Here is a 23,888-nt window from a genome sequence, read left to right on the forward strand (position 1 = left end):
CCTTGCACGCGCCGACCCCGGATTTTATAAGATACGCACGGCTACACGCGTATCTTATAAAATCCGGCGTGCGTAGATTTAGAAAATCTACCCCTATGATTGTATTCACAATAAAACAGAAACCCTAGCACTAAGCTCACACAGAAAATTAAAAGCAAAAATCGGTATACACTAATATTGCGGTACTTCCTTTTGCTTGTTACCCAGAAGGATACCGGACATTAGACTTGTATTTTTTCCCCCGTGCTTTGCTTGTTTACGTGTAAGGGAGGCGTGCCTCTTCGGCCTAGGGGCAGGGTTACAGCACCTCTGTAATCCTCCTTACGTGATGGACTTGATCCATTCGTCTTTCTCCTCTTGCGTGGGTGCTGAGATGCGATACACGTTGTGGTTCCCTTCCACCACACGTCCATCTGCCTCTGTCTTGCAGGCTTTGATTAGCTGCCCCTTGTTATTGGGGATGTACAGCTCAAAGCAGTTCTGAAAGAAAGGAAAATTGGTTCTTACCTGCTCATTTTTGCTCCTGTAATACAGCAGATCATTTCCAGACCAGTGGGTTGTGCATCCCTACCAGCAGATGGAGGCGGAGAACAAAAACTTTGGACGAGTCGGGGGGAGGAGGCCTCTTGGGAGGGGGCCACTCAGTTAGGTTAGGCCTCCGTTCAGCCGGGCCCTCCTGCCTCTGCCTTGGAAGTCGAGGCTTCTGACTTCTTCGTGGTGCCGGGGGGGGGGGAATCCCCCTTTCCCCTATGGAGCTGGTTTGCGCACCTCCGGACAACGCTGTACAGCCCGAGCCCCCACAGGGGGTGGGGGAGCAGCCTATGGACTTCTCTCCGGAATTAAAAGGGTAGCAGAGCGGTCAGCGGACCCGTCCAGCAGGGGATCCAAACGTTCTCCTCAGGATCCCCTGGGGCTCCATCAGGCGCGGGGTGACCCGGCCTCTGGGGAGGTGGCTCCCAGACACGCAGGGGAGGGATCAGATCGGTTTGGTTTTTCAGTCGAAGGGGGGGAACTCAGATCAGTGGGGCTCGATGCTCTGCTGTGTCCATGGCTCACGGGATCTCTTCTCTGTCTTCCCCCCACCATGGCCTCTCATAGGCCGCGTTCTCAGGTGGATAGAGTCGCATCGCAGGTCCGTGATGCTTGTGGCTCCAGAGTGGCCCAGGCGTCGCTGGTTCGCGGATCTGGTACGACTGGCAGAGGACGGCCCTCTGTGTCTGGCTCATCTTCTGCGTCAGGGGCCTAAATTCTCGGATCAGGTCGATCACTTCTGTCTTGCGGCTTGGCTTTTGCGAGGCGGGGGTTACGTCTGAAAGGGTATTCTGAGTCGGTAATTTCCACTCTTCTTCAAGCTAGGAGCCACGCTACATCGATGGCGTATGCCAGGGTTTGGCAGGTGTTTGAAGGTTGGTGCTTGCAGAGGAACCTGAGCCCTGTGGCTGTGGGGGTGTCCCACATTTGGGATTTTCCTGCAGCAGGAACTTTGAGTTCAGGTAGCTGCTTTGGGAGCCCTCCAAGATGTTGCTCAGGGTCAGAAACTGACGATGCATTCGGACATCATCAGGTTTCTTAGAGGAGCGAAGCATTTGTGTCCGCCAGTGCGCAAAGTATGCCCGGCGTGGAGCTTAAATTTGGTACTCCTCTGAGTATTCGGGAAGTTAACTGCAACACAGAGGGAGCGCAAATTCAATCTGCCCCCTGCTGCGGCAGGCGGCCATCTTGGATTTCGGTTCCATGCGGCAAACCGCAGGAGAGCTCCGATGAAAACGGCACCCACCGAAAAGGAGCCGCACCCGCCAGTGGAAGAAAGCGCCTGCGGACCAAGGCACCGGGGGCCCGCAGCTGCCTGCCCCTAAAGTGTCACTCACACTGCGGGACGTCAGAAAGAACCAGCGCGCGCCCTGAAAGAGCAGAGGGAGCCCCCCCTCCCTTCAGAAAGCGATTGTGTCTGATGTCGCACCCGCCCGGAGCCCCGGGCTGCCGACCCTCACGCCCCAGACACTGACCGGTCTCCTTCTTGGGCTGCAGTACCCACTGTCCCGGCCAGGCCCCGACCAAGTCCAGAAGCCTACCTGAGGAACTTCTTAGGTTCTGATGAAATCACTTTTCTTTTTTTAAATAAAAACTTTAGCCAACCTTAGCAGGACCAGAGGAAACTGGTAACAGCTTCGGAGGCCGAGGGAACAGAAGCCTCTGGTTATCAGGCCTTCCGGCTCCACTGGAGGGATGGCCCGCAACGGTGCCTAACTCTTCAGGGAGAAAAATCACAGCTCAGCTAATCTAAACTAACTACACTTTTTTTTGCTTGTTTTTTTAACTAAACCCTAGACTGCAGGTTTGCATCTCTGCCATCTGCTGGCGTCAGATACTGAGGGACTGCAGGTGGCACTCTCTCTCTTATGTAGCGGTGTCCAAAGTTTTTGTTCTCTGACTCCCATCTGCTGGTAGGGATACACAACCCACTGGTCTGGACTGATCTGAGTATGTACAGGAAATAGAAATAGCCTTGTATTTACTTGCACATAGCTGAACAGAGCAGGGAACAGGAGAGGGCCCACTCCCCCCCGCCCAGTAACTCTCTTCCTGGAAGAGAGCTGCAGCAGGATTCTCACCGGCTTCCTGGGGTCCTCTACTTCCCGAATACTCAGATTCTCCAGGGGGATGATCCCTCGGGGCTCCTTGTCCTGCAGAGAGAGATTGACAAAGGAGGAAAAAAAAGTTACGATTAAACAAAGGATTTTGGCTTGAAAAAAATGGGACTGCAGCTTTTCCGCCTTCACCCCCACCCCAACCTGAAGCCAAAGGCCTCATCCCTATCTAAGCCACAGACTCCCCCAATCGTCGGTCTTCCACCGGCACAAGTAGATAATGTGGGGGCAATGGACGGACAGGACCACCAACCAAGCAACTCGGAAGCTCAGGAGAGAGACAGGCAGAGAGCATACAATGCACCCTGCTGGATCGGGTCCATCAAGCCCAGCATCCATCCCTTTCCTATTGATCCCTCCCAAAAGTAAAACGATGGTGAACCCCCCCCACTTGCTTGGCTAATAATTGCTTATGGACCTGAGCTCTAGAAACTTGTCCAAACTGTTTGTAAACCCAGCTAGACTACTAGCCATGGCCACATCCTCCAGCAGCAAGTTCCACCGCTTAACTGTGCATCCACTGACCAAATACTCTTTCAAATTTGTTTTTAAATCGGTTACCAGGACTAAGGGGCACGCCATGAAACTATTTGAAAGGGTAAATAACTGTTCCTTGTTCACCTGTTCCAGCCCACTCCTGATCTTATAAACCTCTCTCATGTCCCCTCTCAGCCGTCTCTTTTCCCGGCTGCAGAGCCCTCCCCTGCGCAGCCTCTCATCATAGGAGAGATGCTCCATCCCCTTTATCATCTGTCACCCTCCTCTGCACCTTTTCTAGTGCCGCTCTGTCTTCCTTGAGATGGGGGCGGCCAGAACTGCACACAATACTCAAAGTGCAGTCACACCATGGCTCAATACAAAGGCTTTATGATATCCTCTGTTTTATTCTCCGTTCCTTTTCCGATCATTGTTTTTCGACCTCTGCCCAGGATTTCAACATATTGTCCCCAAGGAGCTCAAGGTCCTTTTCCTGGGTAGTAATTGCCAATACAGAGCCCAGCACTGTGTCCGTGTAAACCGGGACTATTTTTCCCTGCGTGCATCACTTTGCACTTGTCCACATTAAAATTTCATCTGCCATTCAGATGCCCAGTCTGAAAGGTCCTTCTGTAACTCCTCAACCTCTTAAGCAGTCACCGGGCCAGAATAGGACACTGCCTCCTATCCCATGCCTTTTAAAGTCTCTCATAGGGAACTTTGTCAAATGCTTTCTGAAAATCCAGATACACTGTATTGATCAACTGGGCCTTATCCATAGACTTAATTACACCTTCAGAGACGTCTAAGAGATTAGCAAGGCATGGCTTCCCGCTGCTAAATCCATGCTGGCTCTTCCCCATTAAGCCAGATTTATCCGTTTGCTCCGTAATTCTGTTCTTAACAAGAGCTGGGGGATTAGATCCGAGGCTGAAGGGCCAGAAAAATAAAGTGTGATAAAACCTCGTTCCAGAAACTCACCGTCGTGTATTCAAAATAATAGAGGCAGTTGTCAGTCAGGATAAACCAGCGTCTCTTCCAGGTCTTCACGCGTCCGCCTGCAGGGAGAGGAGACGGGAACCGAAGGGTCAAGCAAGGGAGGTCAAGAAACACCCTTCCCCACCAGAAGGCAGCAGTGGGACAGGGCCATCTGTGTGTCCAGGGGAGATTCAGTCCCACAGATTACTGCAGGGAGGAAAGCTGCCTCAGAGGTTTTTGGTGAGGAAGAGGGAAGGTTTTCAGGATGGACAGCAGCAGACTGGACATCAGGGGCCCTACACAAAACCTGCTCGCATTCAGTTCAATTTCTTTTATCGTTAAAACGTACCCCGCCCCCACCATTACATGAGAAAAACTCCTGAACATTTAGGCTGGCCCATCATGGCCCATCTACCGTCGACTGCCATTGTCTCACTGGCCCGGCAGTGGGATTAACTAGGCCAAGCCCCATGGAAGTTCTTGAGGAGAGTTTGGGAAGAGGAAGAGTGTGTGGGGGGGGGGGGGGGGGGAAGAGTTTGAAAGTCCAGGCACTACCTACCTCCTTGGGGAGTTTATTGTGAGCAGACAGGAGAGCGGGTGTCGTCAGCAGTGAAGCACAGGAGGGGGATTAGGGAGAGAGAGGAACAGGGGAGAATTGGAGACAGAGGAGTGTGGGGAGACAGGGGACGGAGAGAGAAAGAAAAGAAGGAAAACAGAGTTACATTAAGGTAAGCTGGAAAAACAAGGCACATATATAAACTTTGTGGCAGGGTGTGGTGGGGCAGGGGTAGTTGTAATCTCCTGAAGTCCTCACTTTTACACAATGTGTTGCAATCCCCCGCCCCTCCACTCACAGCAAAGGGGTCCCTGCTGACCTCTTAACAGCTCTCTCGCCACCTAAGATCATTACTGCATTCAATACCTCCCTCACCAGCCCACGCCTTGGGGCATCTACTGCGGAGCTCCCCCTTCCCTTGTCAGGTATTGGGGAGGGGGGCGGCTGCAGACTTCAGGCTCTTCCAATGTAGGGAAGGTTTTAGGATCCCCTTCCTATTCAGGCGAGATCAGAAAATGCACTGTGGCTGGAGAGTTTGGATGGAGGGGGAGGGCGGCAGTCCTCACCTAGTTTGAGCAGCCAGCCCTCGCGGTCAGGGTTAAAGAAGGTGTGGGTCAGGTCATTGCCGTCGTCCTCGGGGATCTTGAAGGGTTCGTTCCGGATACTGTCATACAGGTTCTAGGAGCAAGGCAGGAGACGGTGAGTGTTGCCAAGCCCTGCCTTCCCCAATCGCTCTCCTGTGTCCTGCCACTTCCCTACGGTCATTGCAACACCACGCCCCCCCCACCCCCAGCCCTGCTGACATACACAGACAGGACCCCTTTCCTTTCTCCCCCCTACACGTGCCCTCATCAAAGTCCCTTGCACAAGCACACGTTATGTAAACTCAGCCTCTCCCGACCCAAGGGCGCCAGGGAACTAGAACGATGCTAGTGGAAGAAAGACGACGTCCGTCCGTCCTCTCTCACCCGCAGCAGCTCCTCCGGCAGGTCCCCTCCGTCGTTAATGCCGCGGTTCATGGAGATGAAGCGCTCCACCCCGGGCTTGTCCCGTACATTGGGGTTGTGCAGGCTGGTGTTCAGCATGATGACGGCAAAGGACAGAACGTAGCAGGTGTCTGCCAGAGACAAAAAAAAAAAAAGAGGGGCCCAGCCCCCCCAATGGGGATGGAGGGCATGCGTCAGGACTGAGTGCGCTGCACCTTCCCCCCATGCTGTGTTATCTCACGCAATTTAAGACTACGATTTAACAGCAGAGAGAATGTTCCCCTCCGACCTTCAAATGCCCTTCCGTACCTGTAGACTGAAACACTCCTGGGTTGCACAGGCAGTATCTCTGTGCAAAGGCCTCCATCATCCGGTCAATTTTTTGGGCCTCCCCAGGCAGCCGGAAGCTCCACAAGAACTGTCTGCAGCGGAGAGGAGGAAAACAACAGAACGCAAGTGTGAGGGAGGAGAGGGACCGTACAGCATGGAAGAGACAGAGAGCGGCAGCCATGTGCCCCCGTTAAAAGCAAAGGCTCTATTCACAAAACCATAGCCTTCCACCTGCACAGCCTACCTCAACCTGCCCTTTTATCATCAACTAATCCATTGTAAATCCATGCTAAAGAGGAGGGACAGCTGTGTGTAAGCAAGGAGAATTATAGAGAAGTGAAAGGAAAGTTTGTTTTTTACCTGCTAATTTTCATGTGGTACCATGGATCAGTCCAGACTCCCGGGTTCTGCCTCCCCTCCAGCAGGTGGCAACAAAGAAAGTTTTACAGACACTGTAACATAACCTGGGGCGTCACCTGCAGTCCCTCAGTATTTACCTGTACCCAAGCCAAGATGGGAAATAATACCAAAACTCAACTTAATCTACACACCATCCCCCGTCAAATGAGCAGGAGGAGAAAAAACACCAAATCTGAACAAGCCTTACAACCAACGGAACGAGCATGTACAGCCATCACCTGCGCCAGAAATCCAATTGAAAATACTTCCGAATATATGTCATTAGCACAGATCAAGTGGACTCTCCAAACCCTGGGCGGGACTCTGGACTGATCCGTGGTACTACAGAAACGAACATTAGCAGGTAAGAACCAATTTTCCTTTCCCTGTACAAACCCAGAACAGTCCAGACTCCTGGGATGTACCAAAGCTTCCCTAAACCGGGTGGGACTGCAAGAGTCCCGCTCGAAGTACTCTTTCCCCAAAACTGCTAGACTCTGGTGCCTGGACATCCAGGCGATAATGCCGGGAGAAAGTGTGCAAAGATTCCCAAATAGCTGCCCTACAAATCTCTTGTGGCGACACTAACTGACATTCGGCCCAAGATGCTGCTTGTGACCGTGTCGCGTGAGCTCTCAGACCCGAACGGCCCATACAAATGTATGCCGAAGCTATGGCCTCTTTCAGCATAGTGCTATGGTCGCTTTTGAAGCTTTCTGCCCCTTCTTCAATACCCTTCTTCAATACCCTTATTCAATAAACATACACATGGTTACTGTGACTCCAACATCACTCTAAGCTACAACAGCAAGAGGAAATGTGGAAAAAAAGGATTCGCACTCACAAAGTGGGGAGTAGCTGGCTTGTTACGGCGGTTACTACCCCAAACCAAATAAGCCTGATACTTCACTTTCAATACATATCCAGCATAGCTCTCTGCTTCAACGGCAGGGGAGAAGAAAAACTGATACTTCACGCATAGCTCTCTGCTTCAACGGCAGGGGAGAAGAAAAACTGATACTTCACGCATATCCAGCATAGCTCTCTGCTTCAACGGCAGGGGAGAAGAAAAAAGGATTCGCACTCACAAAGCGGGGAGTAGCTGGCTTGTTACGGCGGTTACTACCCCAAACCAAATAAGCCTGATACTTCACTTTCAATGCATATCCTGCTTCAACCGCAGGGGAGAAGAAAAACTGATACTTCACGCATATCCAGCATAGCTCTCTACTTCAACGGCAGGGGAGAAGAAAAACTGATACTACACGCATATCCAGCATAGCTCCCTGCTTCAACGGCAGGGGAGAAGAAAAACAACCAATAAGGGCTGAATAACACAGTCTGGGTAAAACAAATAAACATGGGTGTAGCTTGCTTATTGCGGCGGTTACTACCCCTACTACCCCTAACTAATCAAGCTTGATATTTCACTTGGTTGCAGCTCCATCACTGCTCTCTACATTAATGGTGGGGGTGGAAGGGAAATAGAACCAAAGAGCTAAGAGAAACAGATAAGTATGAGAAAAAAATGTGAAGCTTGCTGGGCAGACTGGATGGGCCGTTTGGTCTTCTTCTGCCGTCATTTCTATGTTTCTATGTTTCTATGTTTCTTCACACCTCTCCAAAGAAAGAAAAGATGATCGGAAACTCAAACTGTTGGTGACTTCTAGATACCGTAACAGTGCCCACCTCACATCCAGACACCTTAACTCCTTATTCAATGCAACCGTCCTATCCAAATTCGGGAAGACTGGCAATTCCACTGTCGGGTTCAAGTGAAGAGAGGAAACAAACTTTGGAAGGAAAGAAGGCACCGTATGCAAAGACACCAGAATCCGAAAACCCGAGGAAAGGTTCTCTACATGACAGGGCCTGTAGCTCAGAACTCGGCCTAGCCGAACAAATTGCTACCAGAAAAATGACTTTTAACGTAAGGTCCTTCAACGTCACTCTGCGCAGCAGTTCGAACAGTGCCCCACACAAAGCTTTAAGAACCAAGTTTAGGCGCCATGGAGGACAAGCTTTCTGCGTCAGGGAACGCAAAATGTTTGACCCCTCGTAAAAAACGTACCACATCTGGTTGTGCAGCCAGAGACAAACCGTGCCTCTTGCCCCTAAGGCACCCCAAAGCAGCCACCTGGACTCTTAATGAGTTGAAAGCCAAACCCTTCGCCAATCCTTGCTGCAAAAAGGACAAAATGTGAGCCACCGAAATCCGAAAGGGATCTACACTATGCTCCCTCCACCAAATCTCAAACACCTTCCACACCTGCCCATTAAGCTAGGGAGGTGGACTTCTTTCTTGCTTGTAACAGAGTGGTAACAATGTCCTCCGGATAACCCTTCTCTCTTATGCGCCTCCTTCTCAAAAGCCAAGCCGCAAGAAAGAAGCAAGCCGCCAGATCCAAAAATATAGAACCCTGGTGGAGCAGATTGGGAAGGTGAGCCAGATGGAGCGGGCTGTCCACTGTGAGATTCACTAGATCTGCGAACCACGGCCGGTGAGACCATTCTGATGCCACCAGAATCACCTGTCCCGGATGACGTTCTATCCTTCGCAAGACTTTGCCCACCAACAGCCACGGCAGAAACACATTCAGGAGAATTCCTTGTGGCCACGGGAGGACCAAGGCATCGACCTCTTCTGCTCCTTGCTCTCTCCTTTGGCTGAAGAATATCAGAGCCTTGGCTTTGCTGCACTTTGCCATGAGGTCCATGCACGGTACTCCCCACCTGCGATGAATCAGGAGCATGGCCTCCTCTGACAACTCCCACTCCCCGGGATCCAACTGTTGGCGACTGAGGAAACCCGCCTGGACATTGTCTAGCCCTGCTATGTGGGAAGTTGCCAGCATCTCCAGGTGGAGCTCTGCCCAGTGGACTAACTCCTGTGCCACTGCTTGACTCTTGGTACCATCCTGTTGGCTGATGTAAGCCACCGTCGTCACACTGTCTGATAATACTCTCACTGGCTTGCCCTGAACAAGAGGAAAGAAGAAGGACTGTAACGCCAGACACTGCTCTTGTCTCCAGACGGTTGATGGACCAAGACGTCTCCACCGGAGACCAGAGTCCCTGCACCACTTGAGCCTGACACACAGCCCCCCCAACCGAAGAGGCAGACGTCGATTGTGACCAGTATCCAATTCGGAACCTCCAAGGGCATCCCACGGTTCAAACTGTCCCGACTCAGCCACCAATCCAGACTCGCCCTGGCATGCTCCGCAAGAGGCAGTGGTAGATGAAATTGCTCCGACTGAAGAGGCCGCATATGAGCAAAGGCCCAAGGGACCAGTTCCAAAGTGGAAGCCGTAGACCCAAGAACCTGCAGATAATCCCAGACTCTGGGACTCGGATTGCTTAGCAATCTTCCAATCTGTCCCTAGATCTTGACAAGCCGCTCCTCGGTGAGAGAAACTTTCCCAAGCCTGGTGTCAAATTGTGCCCCCAGGAACTCGAAAACTTGAGATGGCACCAGCTGGATCTTGGGGAAATTCACAACCCAGCCAAGGGACTGTAAGCGCTGCAGAACTACTGCCACTGACTGATGACAGAGGTCCTCAGACTTCGCTCAAATCAACTAGTCGTCCAAATACAGGTGGACCAGGACACCCTCCTGCCGAAGAACTGCAGCTACCACCACCATCACCTTTGTAAAGATCCTCGGTGCTGTTTCCATTCTGAACAGCAGGGCGCAAAACTGAAAATGATTTCAGAAGATCATAAACCTGAGAAACCTTTGATGGTCCAGACGAATTGGAATGTGAAGATAGGCCTCGGTCAAATCTAAAGAAGCCAAAAACTCCCCCTTGCACACTGCAGCAATCACTGACCTTAGCATTTCCATCCGAAAACAGGGTACGTTCACCTTCTTTAAATCCAGAATTGGACAAAAGGTGCCGTCCTTCTTTGGGACCACAAAATGAATGGAATACCTTCCTAAACCTCTTTCCTCAACTGGCACTATGGCCCTCCAACAGACATAGGCAACTGATGGATTCTACTCGTAAAACTTTATATTTGCTGCTTCAGGCTCCCACTGTCCACTTGAGGCACGGGGGAGAGGGAACTAGTCCCACCAGGTATCTCCCCCTTCAGCAGATAAAGGCACCGGGCATACCCAGGGGTATCCAACCCCTCCCACACGGGAGCTCCTCCACCTGAAGGGATGGCCCCACCAGGACCTACTGACCTTCAGGGAGAGCTAACAAGCCACCTCTATTTTTTTTTTAATTCTCTTTAGACAGCAGGATTTGCACCACCTTCCATCTGCTGGAGACAGAAATACTGAGGGACTGCAGGTGGCACACCAGGTTATGTACAGTGTCAGTAAAACTCTGTCTCCATCTGCTGGAGGGGAGGCAAAACCCAGGAGTCTGGACTGATCTGGGTACTTATGGGGAATGGAATATTTCATGAACAAGGGTCTGGCCACCCTTTCTGTTGGGACAGACTGCCCAATTCCTTCCTTCCTCTCCGCTTTGTTTATGTCACCACAGAGCAAAGAAACGCTCCCCCAACCCCATGCACACTACTCACCGCAGGGCCTGCACCAGGTTGAGGTCCGTGAATTCGTGCAGGTCTACAAAGGCGTGCAGGACAGAGATGTTAAAGTCCTCCCTGGGAGAGGAGATAGGACTCGTTTACAACAGGATCATTTTGCAGCAAAAGGCGGGAAGGGGGAAGGGCAGCACGATACGACCTGAGAAAAAGCACCAAGGGATGTCTCGCTCCCACCGGGCTGGCCACGGAGCACGCTGCAGCCGGACTGGGTAAATGTTTGACACGAGACAACTGGGGTAGGAGAGGTGGCGGCGGCAGCAGCTGTCCAAGAAGGGCGCAACGCACTGTCGGATGAATCCAGCTACACTGGGAGCATCTCCTTCCCCCACGAGCTGGTCTTTGCCGCTTGCTCTCTTTTCCTCCCACCTCCCTCCAAAATGTAAAATGCAGCCCGTGTCCGCCTATTCCTTTGTTCTGGCTCTTATTGTGCTCCTGCTCCTTTGTGGAGAAACAGGCACCATAGTATTAGAGTTACTTATTAATATCAACCTTGCTGTCTCTACACTGAATGCTGGGAGTAAACCAGCCTAGAGAGGAGGACAGTGTGATGCTGTGCAAGTGTCTGAAGCACTAGAACTGCCAAAACACACAGAATTTTAACTACAGTGCCAGATTTTGCCACTAGCAGAATCAGGGAGACCAGGACAGGAGCATCTCAGCTGGGTGCAGGGTTCTTCTTTTCCCCTCATTACCTCTCTCCCAGATAGTCCCCAATGGCGGTCTTGTTCAGCCCCTCGCCCTTGTAGAGGAAGCGAGCAATCTCCTCTGGCGTGAACCTCACCAGCTCATTCTCCACCAGGAAGAGAATCCCCTGCCAGAACAAGAACAAAAGCGATCAGCTGTTGGGTGGGTGGGGGGAGGGGCATGATGAGAAAGAAACGCCGCTCACATGTGGATCGTGCGCAGAAACCCCCCCCCCCCCCCCCAAAAAAAAACAAAAAACCAAGCAGCAGCGCAAAACCCATTCGAAAATCAGAGAGCACATGCAGAGCTAGCAGAGGCAATGTGTGAAAGGACACTCCGGGCTTCTCCTGCCCACGCAGGGGAGGAAGTGATGGGCCCTGCTTCGCTGGCTGGACAAACACGTCAGCACGGGCACAGGCCCTTACAAAACCCAGAGAGAGATTTAGGGAGAACTCGGCCTACCTTCTTTGGGTCCATATTGAATTTCTTCCTCCCCATGCCAATTTTCCGGTTTCTCTGCAAGGTTTTGCTATAGGTGAGGGAAAAGAAACAAAAAGGTGAGAAAACATTAAGCCGCACCACCCACCCCAACATCACAACTGGAGAAATTACTTACCTGATAATTTTGTTTTCCTTAGTGTAGACAGATGGACTCGGGACCAATGGGAAATGCTCCCCTGCCAGCAGATGGAGACGGAGTCAGGTTTCAAAGTTGACGTCACCCTACATACATCCCTGCAGTGATCTCAGCCCTTCAGTATTCTCTTCAAACGCCACCGTGGGCATACTATTGAAAAAAAAATGGATAACCGTAACTGTACTCAACCAACCAAACACTGAACCCCAGTAAGATTACAGATGCCCTGATCTAGGGACTGGATGAAGGCTTACCCGTCATCTCTTGGAATCGATATTCATTTCACGGGCAATTCCTTGGCATTGTTCTTGGGCAGCCGTGGGAGGGATGCTAAGTCCATCTGTCTACACTAAGGAAAATGAAATTATCAGGTAAGTAATTTCTCCATTTCCTAGTGTGTAGCCAGATGGACTCAGGACCAATGGGATGTACAAAAGCTGCTCCCTATCGTGGTGGGAGGCTGCCCATGGTCCGGTTAACACCGCCCTTGCAAAGGCTGCGTTCTCCCGGGCCTGAACATCCAGGTGATAGAACCTGGAGAAGGTGTGCGAGGAGGATCACGTCGCCGCCCGGCAGATAGCGACAGGAGACAGCAGTCCAACTTCCGCCCATGAGACCGCCTAGTGGAATGAGCTTTAACCTGAAAAGGTAATGGCTTTCCTGCCTCCACACAGGCTCCCATGATCACCTCCTTAATCCAGCGAGCTATGGTAGCCCACGAAGCTGGTTCACCCTGCTTCCTTCCACCGTGGAGGACAAACAGGCGATCTTGTCTTTCGGACCACTTCTGAAACTTCCAGATATCGCACCAAAAGTCTACTGACATTCAAATGGTGTCCTTGTGCTTATCTAGGGATGGCAAAGAAATGGACAGATTCAAATGAAACTCCGAGACTACCTTGGGTAAGAAGGATGGAACGGTACAAAGCTGCAACGCTCCTGGAGTCATCCTGAGGAACGGTTCCCGACACGACAATGCCTGCAGTTCAGAGAAGAGACGTGCCGAGCATAGAGCCACCAGGAACACCGTTTTCAAGGTTAATAAATGCAAGGAAAGACTGCACATTGGCCGAAAGGAGGACCCTGCCAAAAATTTTAATACTAGATTAAGCTCCCATAAGGGAACCGGCCACCTTAAGGGTGGCCAGAGGTGCTTCACTCCTTTCAGAAAACAGGCCACGTTCGGCAGAGCAGACAGGCGGGTTCCGTTCACCTCGCCCCTGAAACAAGAGACAGCTGCTACCTGGACCTTCAGGGAGTTAAGAGTCAAACCTTTATTCAAGCCGTCCTGCAAAAATCCCAGAATTAGTGGGATTTTGACTGCCTGAGGGGGGACACTGCGTTCCTCGCACCAGGCCTCAAATACTCTTCAGACCTGCACACAAGCTAGGGACGTAGAGAACTTCCACGGTGGAGCAAGGTGGCAATTACTGCTGCCGAATATCCTCGCTTCATCAGGCGAGCCCTTTCAAGGGCCAGACTGTAAGACAGAATAGAGTTGAATCCTTGTGAAGGACCGGCCCCTGCTGTAGCAGGTCTCTGTGCGGTGGGAGGCACGGGGGGGGGGTCTCCACCAGGAGTCTCCGTATGTCCACATACCATGGACACCTGGGCCAATCTGGAGCTACTAGTAGGAATAATCTCCTGTGGTGCTCGATGCTGTGAATGACCCTGCCCAGCAGGGGCCACGGAGAGAAGCCGAATAGCAATTTTTCTTCTGGCCAGGTCTGAATGACAGCATAGATCCCTATAGACCACTGATCTCTTCTGCAACTGAATAATCGGGGAACCTTCGCATTGCGAGATGCAGCCAGCAGGTCAATGGATGGGAGACCCCAGCGATCTACTATCAGCTGAAAGGCTTTGACTGATAATGCCCACTCTCCTGGATCCAGACTCTCCCTGCTTAGAAAGTCTGCTCTGATATTGTCTTTTCCTGCGATGTGGGAGACTGAGATCATCTGTAGATGTATTTCCACCCATTCCATAAGGAGATCTATCTCCTGCGACACTTGCTGACTCTTGGTTCACCTGGCCATTGATGTAGGCTACCATTGTTGCATTGTCCGACATTACACAGACCACTTGACCCTGGAGTTTGTGGGTGAATTGTAGACATGCCAATCTGACTGCCCAGGCTTCCAGGTGGTTGATGTTCCACAGGGCCTCTTCCCCGGTCCAATGTCCCTGAGCCATCACTTTCTGACAGTGAGCTCCATTGCCCTGGAGGCTCGCGTCTGTTGCGAGGACCAGCCAGTTCAGAGAGGACAGGGGTACACCCCTGCTCAGATGAGCTTCCTGCAGCCACCACTGGAGCCGAGAGCATACTCCCATCGGTAAGTGGAGGCAAATCGAATAGTCTTGAGACTGCGGGTTCCAAAATGACAGTAGAGAGCGTTGAAGTGGTTGCATGTGTGCCCTCGCCGCCATCAAACCGAGAACCTGGAGATAGCTCCACACAGTCGGGCGTATTGTGCTGATCAACTGACACACTTGGGACATCCACTTCCTTATCCGCGTGGTCGGAAGGAAGATCTTGCCCTGCTTGCTGTCGAACCGGACTCCCAGATAGTCCAAGGACTGGGAGGGCTTGAGATTGCTTTTGTCCAGGTTTACAACCCAACTGAGTTCCTGAAGCAAGAAAGTCACTCTGTTGGTCACCCGGAGATTCTCTTCCACAGACTTGGCCTGGATCAACCAGACGTCCAAGTACGGGTGCACCAGGATTCCCTTTTTTCTCAATGCTGTCGCTATGACCACCATAATCTTGGAGAATGTTCTGGGGGCGGTGGCTAGGCCAAAGGGCAGTGCCTGGAACTGATAATGGCGACCCAGTACCGCAAAGCGTAGGAAACATTGGTGTTCTTGACGATTGGAATATGTAGGTAGGCCTCGGATAGGTCCAGGGAGGTTAAGAACTCTCCCGATTGTATGGCCATTATCACGGAGTGTAGGGTTTCCATGTGGAAATGATTCACTCGTAGATGTCTGTTGACGCTCTTGAGGTCCAGGATGGAGCGAAAAGAACCTTCCTTCTTGAGTACAATGAAATAGATGGAATAATGCCCCATATTTTCCTGGGGCGCAGTTACTGGGATTATAGCCCTCATCCTGAGGAGCCTTAAAAGAGTAGTTTCCACTGCCTGCTTCTTATGCTGGGAGTGGCAAGGAGACATCATTAATATGTCCTGAGGAGTGCTGTGAAATTCCAGCGCATATCTTTCTCATATGACCTCCAGTACCTATTTGTCCGAAGTGATCGACCCACCTCTGATAGAAGAGGGACAGTCGACTTCCTATCTCCTCGTTCCGACAGTGGGTTTGCAAAATTTCATTGGGAGGTTTGGGACAAACCTGAACCTGCCCCTCTCTTGGGCTGTCGATTACAAAAGGACTGAGACTACCCAAAGGGCCACCTCTGAAATGTCGAGTTTCTGTAGGGGCGAAAGCATTGGGAGCCTCTAGATCGACCCCTCATAGGCGAGGAGCACTGTAACTGCTTTCTCTTATCTTCTGGTAGCCGGGGAACTGGAGATTCACCCCATTTACCAGCCAGCTTTTCCGAGTCGCTTCTGAAAAGGAGTGATCCTTTAAAGATTTGCCATGGAGGTTGCATCTGCTAACCAATTCCGCAGCCATAGCTGTCTTCTGGCCACTACTACTGAGGCCATTCCTCTGGCCGAAATACGGACTAGATCCGAGCTCACGTCAGCTAAAAAGGCGACAGCGGGTTCCATAACCGCTCTGGAATTCACCCGAGTCATCCACCTCCTGAGAGAGGAGTAGGCACAAACGAGCTATCAGGGCATAACAAGAAGCAATCTGTAAGGTCATCGCTACTGCATCAAAGGCCTGTTTAAGGACGGATTCCATCTGTCTATCGTGCTCATCCTTTAAGGTCGCTCCTCCCTCCACTGGGATAGTTGTTCGCTTAGAAACGGCACAGAACATGGCATCCACTTAAGGGAAACGCAAACGTTCTCTCACTGCTGGATTGAGTGGGTATAGAGCTCCTAACGCCCGTCCCCCTTTAAAACTTGCTTCTGGGGCATCTCATTCCAGATCAATCAACTCCTGGATGGCTTCCAATACTGGAAAGTAGCAAGAGACTTTCCGTAGGGAAATCAGAATGGGATTCTTCTTTGGTTCTGTCATAGAGTCCACCCCAGGAACTCCCAGCATCTTCAGGGTCTGGGAAACCAGGGCCAGCAATTCTTCGCTATGGATAAACCGTAACATGGTCCGATACGGTTCTAAACCAAGAGGAATTTCCCCATCTTTCAAGGAATCTGTATCCTCCTCTTTGTCGTGCCATCCAGGTCCCTGCCAGGGATACCTTTGGTGAGGAGAGGCATGCCTCGCCTCTGCCGATAAGACTGGGAGAGGGAGGACTTACCGGCTGAGGTTCTGTCCGGACAGGGGCAAGTGAGGTAGCAGACTGCGTCTGTACGAAGGTTTGAAGGCCTTGAAAGAATTCCAACCAAGAGAAGGCAGCCGGGTCCATGCCTAACCCAGGAATAACTGGGGTAGGTGCTGCTGAATTTCCTTCTCCCATGGATGATCCAGTCACAAGGGTACTCAGATCCCAGGCCAACTCTCCCTGGACTTCCTCACAGTTTTGACATAAGTTAGAATCCAGGTCAGACTGTGACGCCCTAATATGACAAGCAGCGCAGAGAGAAAGGTGCTTATGTTTCTTGGCTGCCGGAGCCATTGATGGCGGTAACTGTGTGCTGTCGGCTCGCGCTTAAAATGTTATGCGCACAGATTTCAGGCACCTAGGTGGGACGTGGCGAGGCGCACGCACAGCACGTGCGCCTGGCTTTACCTGTAATCAGCGCTTAGTAGGTTGTGCGCGTATGTACGCACGCGATGTTATGCACATTGCGCATACCGACGTTCTATGGAGGGCAATACGGCACACACAAAGAAGTATGCAAGATGGCGCCACCGCGACCTACCATTTATTTATTTATTTATTTCACATTTTTCTATACCGAGCTTCATGGTTGAATACCATATCAGATCGGTTTACATCGAACGAGGGATAGAAACTTGTAACAAAAAACGGAACAATAAGTTATAATCAGAAAGAGAGCAAGAAAGTTACATTGAACAAGGACTATAAACTTGGAGGCTTTACAGCTTGGAAGTAAATAGAGTAAAAAAGGCCCGAGTAGGGCCATAACTTAAAATCAAAAGTCATAAGATAGTTTAATTGCGGAGGTATTGGATAAGAGGCATCTCACAAAGAAGGCATGGTTCCATGGCTCGTGAGTAGGATGGTAGATTATTGTGTGTCTGAAGGATCCAAGAAGGCTAGTCGGAACAGCCAAGTCTTAAGTTTTTTTTTAAAAGTTAGTAGGCATGATTCCAACCTGAGTTCTACAGGAAGGCTATTCCAAATGTTTGGACCTGCTAGAGAAAAGGCTCGGACCCTGGTCGAAACTAGGCGAATGGTTTTGGTTGGAGGGGGTTGTAACTCTCCTTTGTGGATTTCTCTAATCGGTCTGTTGGATGTATGGAGTTTGAGGGGAAATTCAAGGTCAAGATGAAAATAGTTATGGATGGACTTGTGGATCAGGGTGAGAGATTTGTGAAGGACTCTGTAGTAGACTGGTAACCAGTGAAGGTTTCGGAGAATTGGTGTAATATGATCTCTTCGGTTGGTACTGGTTAAAATTCTGGCAGCAGCATTCTGTATCATTTGAAGAGGTTTGGTGGTTGAGCTGGGTAGGCCAGTGAGAAGAGCGCTGCAATAATCTATTTTTGAAAATATTAGGGATTGCAGAACAGTTCTAAAGTCGTGGAGATATAGGAGAGGTTTGAGTCTTCTCAACACCTGTAGTCTGTGGAAACAATCTTTGGTAGTCGAATTGATCATAGTCTTTAGATTAAGGCGGTTGTCTAGAATTACTCCCAGATCTCTTACTTGAGTATGGGTGAGTTGGAGACTGTGATGGGTTTGTGGAGGATGGATGTCTGGGTTGGAAGAGATAAATAGTAATTCAGTCTTAGCGGAGTTGAGGACCAAATTTAGATTATTGAGGAGATTGTTTATAGATTGAAGGCAAGTTTTCCAAAGTGAGAGAGCTTAGTAATGGATTCTGTAATGGGGAGCAGAATCTGAACATCGTCAGCATAGATGTAATGGATGAGATTGAGACTTGTTAACAGATGACAAAGGGGGAGGAGGTAAATATTGAAAAGGGTGGGAGAAAGGGAGGATCCTTGAGGCACGCCAAGAGAAGAATTTGTCGATGGTGATTCTTTGTTGTTGATCCTGACCCTGAAGCTTCTGTTATCAAGGAAGGACTTGAACCAGCTGAAGACTGAGCCAGTTATGCCAATATCAGATAAACGATATTTATATTTATATTTTTATATTTATATTTTTATATTTATATTTTTATATTTATGTTTATATTTATAAACGATATTTATGGTCTGCACACCATGGGGTGTGCAGACCAAGCCTAAAGCAGGACCTAGCCCACTGGGGGGGGGGGGGGCACTCAACCCATTCAGAAGCCCACTTCTCCTTACCCCAACGGGATCAGGAATAACTCCTTGCACGCTGAGCAAGGAGACTGGATGAAGTCTTACCGAAACCCCTCCAATGTCTCTGAATCAGGAGATAAATCTCTCTCTCTTTTTTTTTTAAACTTACCTAGGCTTAGCGCTTACCGGCTGAGTACAGAGACTGTGTCCAGCTGCGGGGAGGAGAGGGCTTTGGCTGTCGCCGCTGTGCTCAGCTTCCTGCACCCGCTACCTTTCAGCTGCTTAAGCAGCAAAGTCCAGGCTGGGAACCGGCTATGGGACCAAGGCACACCTCTGAGGGATCTCGGAAATCGCCTCAGGAATTCTCAACTAGGGGAGGGACCTTTTAGGTATCACTGCAGGAGAGCGGGGCTCAATCTTATTCTCCAATTTAAATGTAGAATTTCTCCTTCCAAAAAGTACAGCAATCCCCACAGGGAGAGGTACATCCACCATCTGCTGAAGATGGAGAAATACTGAAGGGCTGAGGTAACTAAATGGGGTGTATCTAGGGTGACTTCAGCTTTGAAATCTGACTCCGTCTCCATCTGCAGGCAGGGGAGCACAACCCATTGGTCCTGAGTCCATCTGGCTACACGCTAGGAAATTCCTGGCATTTTCAGCAACCTTCTCCACCCTTCCCATTTCAGCCCTCTGTGCTGTAGCGTCAAATCCTCTCTTCTTTCTCCTGCTAAATGGAATACCAGCATCCTACTCCTCCCTTTTTGTTTTTTTTTTATGCCAGGCCTTTTCAACACCCACTGCTCCCCAGGGTCTCCTCGGATTCCCCCTTGCTGCCTTTGCTCATCTCCGCCAGGTGATCTCCAATCACAGAAGGTGGTGTACATCAGCCCCATCAAAGGAGTGGCCCCAGACAGCAAAGCTCAGGAGCTCAGCGGAGATTTATATACTGGTGCCCTGCCCTCCATTTTTTTTTTGCTGTGACACAGCCAGGTTTAGCCTGAAGGAAGATTGGAGACAGAGTGCCTAAGGGGAAAAAGCACTTCCTTCCCTCCCCATTGGAAAAAGGCACCCTCACCTGCCCTCATTGGCCTCCAGCCCCTCCACCTCGCTCATGGCATCGCTCAGCTCATCCCGCAGCCTCTGAATCTCCACCAGCAGCTCTTGCTTCCTGCGCCGAATGTTCTCCAGCTCGATGCGCTCCTCTGGGGTGAGGTCCGGGGGCACTGAGACATGGCAGGGGGGAAAGGAAGAGTTGGAAAAGGGGAGCCGGGAAAAGTACAGCCACCTGGTCAGACTACCTGGGAAACCCATCCAACTAGTGGCGCACTTCCTCACGTTCCACAGTCAGGTGCACAGATTAAGAAGTCAATATTTCCCCTATGTGAGGTTACCCCATAATTAAAACTCTTCCTCGCCATCTCCTTTCTGGGACCTCAGAGTGGCCTAGCCATTCCCAGAATTACACAGTCTGTGTGACAGAAGATGTACACTGCCAAAAGGAAAATGGGTTCCTACCTGCTAATGTTCGTTCCTTTAATACCACAGATCAGTCCAGACTCCTGGGTTTTTGCCTCCCCGCCAGCAGATGGAGACATAGGAAGTTTCACGGACACTGTACATAACCCAGGTGTCACCTGCAATCCCTCAGTATGACCTGTACCCAAGCCGAGATGACTATAACATTAAGAACCTTAAATACAAACTCTCCCAGAAAGCATGAGGAAGAGAGGTTGCAACAAAATTAAAAACTCGCTCCCCCCAAAAATTAGCGCAAGTAAACAGCATTGAAAACCTCCAACAACTCTACATTATACATTAAATACCAGTACGAGTGGACTCCTCCAGTGGGTAATGGGTAGGGCTCTGAACTGATCTGTGGTACTACAGGAACTAAAATTAGCAGGTAAGAACCAATTTTCCTTTCCAATACAGACTCCTGGGATGCACCTAAGCTCCCCTTAACAGACTGGGACTTGGAGAGTCCCACTCGCAGAACACTCACCCAAGCACATGGAAGCCGGAGCCCCAACATCCAAATGAAAATGTCTGGTGAAAGTGTGCAGCGACTTCCAAGTCACTGCCTCCAAATCTCCTGCAGACACACCTGTTGTGATTTGGCTTTAGAGATTGCCTGAGGACGCATCAAGTCAGCTCTTAAGCTCTCAGGCACAGGATGACCCTTAGTTATATCAGTCAATCCAAACGGCTCCTTAAGCCACCAAGCAAATGTAGCCCTAGAAGACTTACACCCCTTCTTTGGATCCCTCCACAGAACAAAAAGATGATCCGATCTACGAAAATCATTAGTGATTTACAGATACCTCTTCAAAGCACGCACTACATCCAAGAGCCTAAGTTCTCTCGCTTGACATGTGGAGGAATCAAAATCCAGAAAGGCCGGGAGATCCACTGTCTGACTACGATGGAACGCCGAATCCATCTTTGGCAGAAAGGAAGGCACAGTGCGTAACAATACCACCTAATCCGAAATCAGCAGAACGAGATCTCGACACGACAAAGTCTGGAGCTCTGAAAATCTCCTATCTGAACAAATAGCCATCAATAAATAAACACCTTGAGAGTCAAGACTTTAAAGTTGTCCTCCTTAGAAGTTCAAATAGAGCCGCACATATCCCTCTCTGCACCAGATTAAGATGCTACGATGGACAAAACTTTTGCCCTGAAGGTCGCAAATTCTTAGCCCCTCAAAAAAACCATATGACATCTGGATGTGTGGACAGAACATATCCCTGCATCTTAACCCAGAGAAAACCCAAGGCCAGTCCCTGGACTCTCAGAGAGTTAAAAGGCCAGACCCTTGATGAAACTCTCCTGAAGAATAGCCAAAATATGAGATACCATAGCCCGAATAGGCTGCACTCCGTTCACTACACCCCAGGCCTCGAAGACCAAACTCTCACATACACCAAGGATGTGGAAGGCCACCTGGCCCACAAAGACATGGAAGGTTGCCTGGCCTGCAATAAGGGAGTAAAAACTGCTTTGGAATACCCCTTCCGCCTCAGCAGGCTCCTCTCAAAAGCCCGGCCGCAAGACAGAAGTGAGCCGCCTGATCTGAAGTTACAGGGCCCTGGCGGAGAAGATTCGGCAGATGGCCGAACCTCAACGGGCCCTATTGACCATATCTGCGATCCATCGTTAATGTGGTCATCACCAGAATGATGTAAGCCTGGATGCATCTCTATCTGCCGCAACACCTTTCTCACCAGTGGCCATGGAGGAAAGACACAAAGAAGACTGCCTTGAGGCCATGGTAGAACAAAAGCATCAATTCCTTCTGCCCCGTGTTCTCTGCCTTGGCGTTTCACTTGGTCGCCATTAAGTCCATATGGGGATACCTCATGTCTTATGGATGAGACTCGTAACTGCCTCCGACAGCTCCCACTCCCCGGGGGTCTAATTTTGACTGAGAAAAATCCACCCAAACATTGTCCACTCCAGTCATGTGAGACGCTGCTATTCTCTCAAAGTGCTGTTGTGCCCAGATAATCAACTCTTGGGCCTCCTGAGCCACCACCCGACTCTTGGTTCTTCCCTGCCAGGAGTAGCCTAGTGGTTAAAGCAGCGGGCTATAAGCCAGGACACCAGGGTTCTAGTCCCACTGTCGCTCCGTGTGACCTTGGGCAAGTGATTTTACCCTCCATTGCCAGCCCTCTGGGGATAGGAAAATATCTACAGTACCTGAATGTAATCTGCTTTGAAGTGCTGAAAAAAAAGTGTGAAAAGTGGAATATTAAAAAAAAAAAAAAAAAAAAGTCTAATAGGCCCCCGTAACCAAGGCAGAAAGACCAAGAAACCTCTTTCTTTGACCATTAGCCCTACTCCAACTGTTTTTGGGTACTTGCCAGGTTCTTATGGCCTGGATTGGCCACTGTTGGAAACAGGATGCTGGGCTTGATGGACCCTTGGTCTGACCCAGTATGGCATGTTCTTATGTTCTTATCCCAATATACTATTCCCCAACCGGAAATGCTAGCAGTAGTGGTATCACCCTTTCTGGAACCTCTAATTCCACACCAGGCTCCAGATTGGTCCGAATAAGGAACCACAAAAAACTCTCTCTGCCTTCCCCCTCGAGCAGAAGGGGGGAGATGGAACTCCTCTAATAACAGATTCCAGCGGGACAGAAGAGCCCTCTGAAAAGGCCAAATATGCAATGTTGATGCCATTGAACCTAGGACCTGTACCTAGGATCTGAAAATAGTTCCAGACCTTAGGTATTGAAAGTTTGACCCTGGAACTTCAGCAACCTCTCTTCCGTGAGAACACTCTTCCCTCCAATGTGCTGATACTCTAGTGCCTGAGAGGGAATGAGATGGCTCTTCGTTGGATTCACCCCCAACCAAAAGACTTCAAGAGCAACCAACTGCCAACAGAGGACTTCTGATTTCACACGAATGAACCAGCCGTCCAGATATGGATGCACCAACACCCCCTTCCTTTCGTAAGACTGCTGCCATCACTACCATGGTACTTGCCAGGTTCTCCTAAACCCTAGAATCTCCAGGTACCCTGCAGAGATTTCCGCAGGGTTCTCAGGCTCCAGGGGAAAAGGACCACCAGATATCTCTACTCCCACACTATCTGGGTATGAGCTTAAGAAGGGACACCAACCCCCTAACTCACCCGCCTCAACCAGGATGGATGGCCCCTCCAGGACCTAACAATCTCCTGGGAGGACTCTCTTCTTCTTCCTTTTTCTTTTAAATCTACTCTAGACTGAAGGTTTTACACCTTTACATCTGCTGGAGACAGAGGAATACTGAGGGACTGCAGGCGATACACTGGGTTATGTACAGTGTCAGTGAAGCTTTCTCTGTCTCCATCTGCTGGCAGGAATGCAAAACCCAGGAGTCTGAATTGAACTGGGTATGTACAGGAATATCAGCTTTTTGGCATTACAGAGGTGGAGATAATTTATTTGTAATGATGAGACCGAGTAAGCAAAAGGACCTTTGACTCTTAGACTGCACATAAAGAGATATCTTTAGATCACGTGCTTGGCAATATTGTACCATAAATTCACACACAGAGAGACCATAGGGTGTGTAAACTTCCCATGCACACAGATTTTGTCCCACCACAGGAGGGCGGGAACAATAATT

At 50.2% G+C, this 23,888-nt stretch overlaps 1 protein-coding gene across 2 annotated transcripts in view; it reads right to left on the reverse strand.

The window, feature by feature from the left end:
- The window catches only part of LOC115082193 (cytohesin-2), a 46,255-nt gene that overhangs the window by 5,277 nt on the left and 17,090 nt on the right, over positions 1-23,888 (reverse strand). Inside the window, exons 2-11 of one of the 2 annotated variants that reach the window (XM_029586444.1) lie at positions 19,838-19,985; positions 12,084-12,150; positions 11,630-11,748; positions 10,914-10,994; positions 5,955-6,067; positions 5,628-5,776; positions 5,225-5,337; positions 4,107-4,185; positions 2,613-2,684; positions 326-480 (exon numbers count right to left, since the gene is read on the reverse strand). In XM_029586444.1, coding sequence (XP_029442304.1) covers positions 326-480; positions 2,613-2,684; positions 4,107-4,185; positions 5,225-5,337; positions 5,628-5,776; positions 5,955-6,067; positions 10,914-10,994; positions 11,630-11,748; positions 12,084-12,150; positions 19,838-19,875 — 986 coding nt within the window. In that variant the 5' untranslated portion in view covers positions 19,876-19,985. The remainder of the gene's footprint in view (positions 1-325; positions 481-2,612; positions 2,685-4,106; positions 4,186-5,224; positions 5,338-5,627; positions 5,777-5,954; positions 6,068-10,913; positions 10,995-11,629; positions 11,749-12,083; positions 12,151-19,837; positions 19,986-23,888) is intronic. The other variant, XM_029586443.1, reaches the window with a different exon arrangement.

Source organism: Rhinatrema bivittatum, unplaced genomic scaffold, assembly GCF_901001135.1.
Source record: "Rhinatrema bivittatum unplaced genomic scaffold, aRhiBiv1.1, whole genome shotgun sequence".
Lineage (NCBI taxonomy): Eukaryota > Metazoa > Chordata > Amphibia > Gymnophiona > Rhinatrematidae > Rhinatrema > Rhinatrema bivittatum.